At 35.3% G+C, this 9,327-nt stretch overlaps 1 protein-coding gene across 1 annotated transcript; it reads right to left on the bottom strand.

The window, feature by feature from the left end:
- Window positions 1–1,467: 1,467 nt before the first annotated feature.
- Window positions 1,468–7,757, bottom strand: LOC117121505 (NHL repeat-containing protein 3-like; the record flags this gene model as incomplete). Its single annotated transcript, XM_033266724.1, has 5 exons — window positions 1,468–2,394; window positions 2,574–2,781; window positions 5,227–5,427; window positions 5,970–6,132; window positions 7,662–7,757. Coding segments are annotated over 5 exons (921 nt in total), but the record flags the coding sequence as incomplete, so codon positions are not given.
- Between the last annotated feature and the right edge of the window lie 1,570 nt (window positions 7,758–9,327).

Here is a 9,327-nt window from a genome sequence, read left to right as displayed (position 1 = left end):
GGAACGAGTACTTTTTTGGAGGGGCGTGCCCCCGTACCCCGTAGATACGCCACTGGTCTCACCAGTTCTACTGACCAATTTTGAAGTTGGCACAACCCTTTTGCACAAACAGTGTTTGAAATGTTGCCAGAAGAGAATCAGAAGAAAGCGGCTAAGAAAACAGAACCCAGCCTGCCTTAATAAATTAAGGTTGTATTCAGTAGTCATAGTTGACAGTTGACTAGATAGTGGCGTAACTTAGGAGGCAGAGGCGGAGTCTGGAGGGCACATAAAAACAGTTTGTTCCCACTAGTGCCACGCCTTTATTAGAGCCTAACCCCAATGTTACTGAGGTTGTAGTATTCTGACATGTTTTCTTCCACCTTCCCTCAACATTAATTTGAATTGTGTACTCATTACATAAATTAATATTTAATAATAATTATAACCTGTAGTCTATAAATCAATCAATCATCAACCAATAATGATAATAATACTGTACTGCATTTATAGCACCTTGTGGATCACAGATCTCTCATTTAGGTGCTTTACATTTATTTATTTATTATTATTATTAATTTTATTATTTATCAATTTTATTTTTATTTATTTTTTAACTATTTTTTTTTTTTTTTGCTTTAAAAAGCTTTGTGTTGGAAAGCTTTCCACCAATGGATGCAAATCAATAAAGTTATCGATCAATCAAAAAATACAATGATCTTGCACCCGATATTTTACCATGTTTTTTGTACACAGAGCTATTATCTACAAGGCACCATTGGCACCTACCGTAAAACCTCGAATTGAAGCCTGTCTCTTTTCGAGACAGGCTTCTTTTCAATTTCTACTTTTGCAAAGAAAAGAGGGGGCTTCTTTTCAAAATGAATGCTGTAAATTTTGGGAATTAGTATTTTAAAACAATAAATAGGGCCACAGTAACATCAATGTGTATCATGGAGTATTAACCAGCAATAAATCACCTAAACTACTGTATAAACCAAGCATGTTATAATTTATTTTGTTTCTTTGAAATTTATAAGTGTATGTACTGTCTACTACTACTAAATCCTTTCCGAGCCACTGGGGCTAATAGGGCTGGAGCTTATCCCCAGTTTCTGTAGTGTGAAGCGGATGAGAGTTGTCCTCCCCTGGAAGGGACACTAGTCCATTGCAGGTTAGTCCCCAGCTGTTTGCTGGTACCCATTGATACAACTGGGTGGACTGAAGCAATGTAGCTGAAGTGCCTTGTCCAAGGACACGAGCGAAAGCCCAAACCTCAACCGCTGCGCCAAACTGCCGCCATGTACTGTACCATCTCGAAAATAATCATATGCTATCTTGAAATTTGCAAACTAAAAAGAGGGCTTAAATTCAATGGGATTCTTCTCGAGATAATGCCCATTGGGCTTCAATTCGAGGCTTTACCGTATACTACGAATAAATGGAATTCAGTACTACAATAATATAAATTCATAAACAATACCAATATATGTCCAACATTTCCACTTTAATCATATTCAAGGTAAGTATTAATACCACATACCACGTAGGGCCTACATATATTCCATTACTTGCACAATTACTATTCTACATATAAATATATACGGAACTTTATAGGAACGTAATTTGACATTTATAAATCATTAAAAGTACTCACATATGTCCTTGTAAATCTGTTCTTGTTTGATAGTGCATAGGTGTTAGTGGTGCTCTTAATTTAGCTACCACACTTTCCTAAGCCTTAGGTGTTTCAGCTTGGGTGTGTCCAACGCACTAACACCATTCTGCTCACCTCCTATCACATATCCTGTGCAACTGTGTACAGGTTGATTCCTATTCTAAAAATTTGATCATAAATTAACATCATTTTACACTTCACTTGTGAGCACTTACCACCAATTGCCACTTTTAGCTCATCATTATTCATGTCAACTTTTCTGCTGACTCGTATGCCAGTTACTCAATTCATAGTACTTTTGTTATTGTAATTATTAGTACTGTAAGTTACCTTATAATACTCTTTCACAAAACATATCCATATAACTCTTCATTGTGACACACACCGGGGCTAAGACCAGCCTACATCACTGTTTTTTATTTTAATCACAAAAATAAAATATCCTCTTTAATTGGAACAATAATATGGCAAGAGAAAAACATATTTAATCTATATTAATTCTATGTAGTCCAATGGGTACAAATTTCTGACAAGTCTGTGTGTTAAGTTCAGCCACATAAAAAGCACCTGTTGATTTGCTAACTCCCACTAGATGCGGTCCGGTATTTTCTGGTAGATCTATAGAACCCAAGACCTTGCAGTCGCCTATTGGTCCTGCACTTGGTGGAGTGGCAACTAAAAGAATTTTACTCTGCTGAAGTAGTGCAACGATGAAATGCGTTTTATCCTTACTCATTCTGAAAAAGATTGAACAATTTATGAATCATGGAATAAAAGATACATTGGTCATCACAGTTCTAAAGACAACAGTCAGAGTGTAATGTAATAATGCTTGATAGCAGCCAATGGCTGGATGGCATATTAAGGATGTTTTATCTTTAACTGACAAAATATATTCTCTTTAAAATTAACTAACCTGACAGAGTATGGTTGCCCAACAGAGAAACAACTTGTCCATTTGCCAATAAACTTGCCCGTATCTGCATCAAAGGCTTGCAGCCTGCCGTTCATGCGGTCTGCAACCCACACACGATTGTGGTTATCCAACTCCACGCTGTGAGGTACGTCAAAGTTGCCGTCTTTGGTGCTGTTTGCTTCACCAACGTGCCACATAACTTTGAAATCTAAAAAATCAAATCATGTTGAATAATATCAATGAACCGAGTATAAAACTTAATAATTTCTAATTGTTCTAAATCAGGAATAATGGTCTGTTCTAGTTCGGTCATAATAATATTAGATAATACAGGACCAACAGGAGAACCCATTGATACTCCATCACATTGCTTATAGTACTCATTATTACAAGAAAATACTGTTTTGGTGTAGGTATCTGTAAGCAATTTACGTAGAGTAGTTTCCTTAAGATTGGTGGTCGTTTGACGCTGCTCATCGCGTCAAGGAGATACCCTCTCACCTTTATCATGCCGGTTATCGTTTTTTGTTGATGTAGAATCATTTTTTACTAAATGTTCCGTTAACTAAGGTAATTAATATTGTGCTTGACAGAGTATATATAATCAAAAACTGATAACTACCAATATTAAGAAAACTACTTTACGTAAATTACTTGCACCAAAACAGTATTTTCTTGTAATAATGTGTACTATAAGCAATGTGATGGAGTATCAATAGGTTCTCCTCTTGGTCCTGTATTATCTAATGTTGAATAATATGTTCTATATAATATACTGTATATAGGGCATAACAAGTATAACTCAGTTTCAATAGAGAGTAATTATAGTCAGATTACCTGCCTGCCTTTAAATACTGTAGTTTCTAAAGTAGACCTACTTTAATTCTCCACACACAATGTGTATTAACTGGCAGCAGTCACACATACGTATGTGAGATATACTTCGTTATTTTTTTTATTCATGGACATTGGTTTCAATTCTCACCCCGGTACTCTTAAAACAAACTTTAGTCGTAGTTCGAGCTAAAACTTAAAAATTATGTCATTTCGTATTCTTAAAATTAACTTCGACTTGCACTATGTCTAAATGACGCGAACCTCGACTAAAATGATACCTCCGCAGGCCGATTTTTTTTAGTCAGCCTTGGGTCAGACTAAATCACCGACTTAAAATATTTACCCCATTTAAAACGTGTTTTTCGTAACTCACAATAAAATTAAATGAATAAAACAATTGTATACGCAGGTTTGATAAATCTTCGGTGTGTTAAACAAAAGACACATCAAGTTTAGCTTCCAAAAGGAGAAATTAACATGTTTTGCTAGCTACATGCGATAGATCCTGATTTGCACGAAATCCCCTCTCGTTGCGGTCACGTAGCTTCACCATAACAACAACAAAGATGGTGCCCCCCTCGTTTGGGCTCAACTATAATAGTTCTCCAAAGAAAGCAAATTTTCAGTGACTGTTCAAATTCTCTATCGTAATATGTTAACAACTAATATAGTTATCATTATAAAAAATTAATTAAGCGAATAATGTTCTATTCTGAATAATATGAGGAAATACGTTTTTGAAACACAGACGGCAGCTTAATATTCATCCGTGTTACCGGATCTCTAAAATTTCGTCTGCTATTAAAGTTAGCCCTTTGCAGTGGTTAGTTTGATAGTCGTGGTTTGCCAGTCGTCGTCACTTGAACTAAAACTAGGACTTGATTTAGTCGTAGTTAAAATTTCGACTATGTTGTTTGTGAATACAAATCAAAATTGACGTTGGAACAAGCACTAAATGAAGTTCTAGTTCGAAGCTCGACCAAAGTTTGTTTTAAGAATACGGGCATTATTTTCATACCTTGTTTCACAAAATTATTTTTTGAAAGATCCTTAAAGGAGAACAGAAAAAAAAATAAAAATAAAATTTTGTTCTTTTATTCAGCAAATCGTTTGCTAAAAAAATCAAGGCAGAGGAGAAAATAAAAGGAAAATTGTATTGGAACATTTATTAATTTTTTCTGCGAAGTGAGTCTCATGAACGACAATTCACCACAATTTTGGTAAAATTAATGTTGAAATGAAGAATATATTTCTGCAAAATATCATTAGGCCTTTGTAATCACCGCACGACGCGCGACTAACATGGCAACTAACACGCGCGTGGGTAAATCGTCACGTACGCTGACGGTTTATGGTCTGGTTGCTATGGTTTTTTTGACGTTCAGCGTGTAGGGACGCACATGCGCCTAGAATGTCGATGCCAGAGTTATAACCTTTGATGTCCCGAGATGTGCGTCCTTTTGATGAATTACCTTGAGTTATGCCTAAATATGGTCCATCATATCGTGGCTATATATACGCACATTTTGACTATATATGGGCATACTCAATTTTTTTGTCAAAAGTAAATTTGATAATCTGTACAGAGAATAATACCTTACTCATGAAATTTAGCCCTGTTGTTATCATTTTACCAAAATTATGAAGTGAGTGATTGTTATCATGAATAATTAGGCCTATATAGTGTAAAAAAAAAAAAAGTCTCGACCAATGACCATAATTAAAAAAATATCGCAGTGTTTGGGCAACACTATTATATTTTGTTGGGCTTGATGTTAGTCAAAGAAATTTATTACCTGTAATTTTTTATATTTACCTTGAGATAACTTCAACAGCCTGTTGTTAACCCCACCATCTCCGTCTACCACATACATCTCTCCCTTTTCACTGAAAGCAAGATCCGCAACATTGCCGAACTGCACAGGGCTCAAGCTTGATCCTGCTATTCCTGCCGTTCCAAGGACAAGCTCCAGTTTACCATCTGTTGAAATCTTCTTTACTGTGTGTCCATATGTAGCTGAAAATAAAATCAACAGGCAGTGTTATCTTAATTTATTCAGTATTATAATTTTACTAAAATAATTAGCAATGTTACAATTTAGGGACGGTCATAGACTGAGTTGCAGTCCCTAAACTTTGTCTAGGACAGTCAATGATCTTCACATATAAACACGTTGTTTAGGTTTTCATCATGTCTAAGTGATGGACCCAGGAATTTAAGGCAAAGAGGGTTCAGAAAGGGACTTCTACATAAGGAGGGTCCAGAGCAGACTACCTCAGCCACACCATAGTTTGGGCTGAGGTACAAACTTTTATGGCTTTGGAACCTCAAGATAACAGGAAATGGCACTCTCGTACTTAAATTAAAAATGTAATTTTAGTATTTTTTTCACGTTTTTTTTTTTTTTTTTTTTTAGTTTTAAAGAATTTGGAGCATCTTAGTCAGTCTGGTGCCTTTGATACCACTAATGTCTGGTGTATATATGGCTGGCCCAATATTCCCAAGTTTTAAAGTTTAAATGGTTAGTCAACATTTAAAAATACACGCATTCAAATTACCATTTCCAACATCTGTGACCCATACACTTGTTTGACCGGATGAAACATTGTGGAATACTCGTAGTCCATGGATCATACTGACAATGGAGGTGTCGAAAGTAAACACTCGTTTCAGCTCTCCATCCTCTGAGAACACTACTACAGGATGATAATCAACTCCTCTCTTAATAAATAACAAAAGTATTAAGCTCATCTGTTCATCTGTAATCATGATGTTGAAAAGAATATGCAAAAAAAATTCAACCTAGTGTTACGATACAGTATCATTATTAGAATGCTAATTTAAAGTGCACATCTGAAATAATCCATACTGCACAGTGTAGACAAAGGGTGCGTTCAGGTGAGTTTTTTGTGGAGTCTAACTCGGGATAAATCCGGAAACGGCCATTTCCAGTTATCCAGTTATCAGCAGACCGCCTGCTGATGTCCGCTGATAATTCAACAGTGCAAATTGCAGTGTTTTGGATGAGCAAACCATGCGTAAGTAGCAAGGAGCATTTTTTATTACTTCATTTCATTCATTCATTTTATTTTATTTCACACAACGAAAAAATACAATATAAAATTCTTCAGAAAGGTAAATAAATAACAACATTTATAATAATAAAATTTATAGCAATAATAATGATAATAATAATAGTAAGTGTAATAATAATAATAATAATAATAATAATAATAATAATAATAATAATAATAATAATAATAAAAGAAAGGTTGTGTGCGGAGGACACAATAAACCATTAAGGTTTTAAGTCTGTGCCTCCAATTAACTTAAGCTAAGTAGTATTGAGAGTGAAAGAAGGCCTAAATTAATTCATCAGAACTGTAAGGTTAATTAGAAGGAGAGTATAATATTTATAAAATAAGAAATGACAGAAAAGATAAATTAATAATAATAATTTTATTTGTAATTCCTTTTTTATTGCTAATTAATTCTTTCAACATGCGCCAGAAGTAAAGTATGTTTAAATTTTCATGGTTCTTCTTTCTTTTACAGTTTATTTCCAAAAACAAAACTGAAATGCTTGATAAAATATATTACTTCAACGAAGAGCTAGCCTAGAATCCAGATTGTTACCATAATACACATACGTCCACCTCATGCGGGCCACATGCATGCATGATCATGGCACCACAGCTTATTCGTTTAACAATGGTAGTAATTTTCTATTTTTAAACTACCATTGTCAAACGAATGAAAGCTTATTCATGGTTTATATGCCCAAAATGCACATCTGAGATTTATTGGGAGCTTGGAATATATGCTTTATGAAGCTTATTTTAGCTTCTTCGTCATTTAATTACTTGATTTTGAGACAACAACCATCTGTTTCTTAATTACAGCGTGGGATGACGCAAGGGTCCAGGGCAACTTGATAGAAACTCATCATTTGCATAATACCTTATGTTTTAAGTCCGATGTTTAATGGGTTTTTTTTGAAAGCCGAGTTCTGCACGAACCATAGACCACCAGCGGATACAACACCGGTAACAACCTTATACTTTATATATGTAGATTTTTCCCGTTCTAGCCCGAACGCACCCCTATACGAAAAGTGGATTCATATCGCACCATCCCACCCAGCACCTGGCCTAGTTGTGGAGCTGAGTGAGAAGTGCTCTGTAAAGTATGGTTAGGGATAGGATAGGACTACTACGACGCCTACCTATCTTTTGATGAAAATTATTTACCTGGGACACGTATATTTCTCCTGTTTTATCATCGATGTCGACACTGAAAACTTTTCCAGTAAACACATCTGTATTTAGGGGCCACGATGAGTCCAATTTATAAGATGGGGGGGGGGGGGGGTAGGAGGGAGGGCTTGATGATCAATTGAGCTGAGACAACTGTTGCCTCAGTACTTGTTTCTACTATATTATCATGTTTTAAATTTGATTTTGAATAAATACATAGGCCTATATATAAAACTTTTTGAACATCAACTTTTCAATTGATCATTTTCAAGAATCATCATATAGGCCTAGACCTAATTAGAAAACCTCATATTATTCCATAATAATCCGTGCTTGGAAGTTAGGGATGAATGTGAAAAGGAAGCCTTTGGCCACTGGCCCGAGCTTACGTGTGGCGGCCGCCTGGGGCACCAGAGAAGGCAAGCCCCGGTAAGGACAGTGTTTCTAGCTAACCCGCGTTTAACCGATTTTAAGGATAACATTTTAAACATTTATTTCCACACTCGTGTTTCATAATATTTAACAATGTTTCAATTACCTCAAAAGGCATAATGTAGGCCTGTTGATATTATGCAATTATAGTGAAGTTTTGAGAGTACCCTATGAGAATTGACGCCGAAGAAGCCAATATTTCTTGAAAAATTGCAAATGAAATTATGACGTCACTACTGATTTTTTTTTTTTTTTTTTTTTAGTTAATAGAAACTGATGGGTGTTGCATCATCATGGTTATAGTGAAATGATTTGACGTTGTTGTTCTTTACACTTGCTTTACTTTGTAAAGTGGGGTTGAAACTATAGACAGAATGATGGTGAGTAAACCAAACGATAAACATCATGATAATTATGATTACGCATAATGATGTCGCTGTTGATGACCATGATGACGATGATAATACTATTACACTACTCTGTACTCTTAGATTAGAATGATGAAAATGGTGATAATGATGCCTGATGATAAGATGATGAGGATGATGACAATGACAATGATTATAATGATGAGAAGAAGATGATAATGATGAGCGTTTGGAAAAAGGTAATGTTCCTCTTTCTTGTGCTGAAAACCCCGGTTCTAATCCTCCGCTTACCAATAACCCTCACATGACAGTTATGCGGGATAAGGGAGCAGGTGAAAATGATAGTATTGATGTTGACTGGACGGCTATGTATGGTTAGCTATGGGGGTTGTTGATGATTGTGAATTCAATGGTGGGGATATTGATGATGACGCCATCGAACACCATCATCGTTATCAGTGGTGGGGATAATGATGATGGTGTTCGGTGACGTCACCAAGTTATAAAAGCTTACATTTAAATAATATTGAGTTTTTCTCTGATACTAAATACGAAAAAAAGTCAATAAATTAGAGACTTGTGGCAAGTCTAGTAAATACTATAATGATTTATATATAGAAAATACAGTAGTCCTTAAAAAGGTTAAGGCTTCAGGGGCGGATTTTGGATCATGAGGGTGGATTATATGCCGGGCACATGCCCTTTCCCTTTTTAAATATTTTTTAATTAAACAATTAAAAAAATTGAATACTTCGTAACAGCTTAAACAAAACACGAAGTTATAATGCATACTTAGCACTATTTAGTCGGTCTTGAATTTGAACGCAAGGTTTCGTTTTCTCACCTCAATTTTCAACATA

This window comes from Anneissia japonica, unplaced genomic scaffold (assembly GCF_011630105.1).
Source record: "Anneissia japonica isolate Jap-2015-1 unplaced genomic scaffold, ASM1163010v1 scaffold287963_len587249_cov193, whole genome shotgun sequence".
Taxonomy (NCBI): Eukaryota; Metazoa; Echinodermata; class Crinoidea; order Comatulida; family Comatulidae; genus Anneissia; species Anneissia japonica.
Note: the sequence above shows the minus strand (reverse complement) of the source record. Positions and strands in the feature narration are given on the sequence as shown.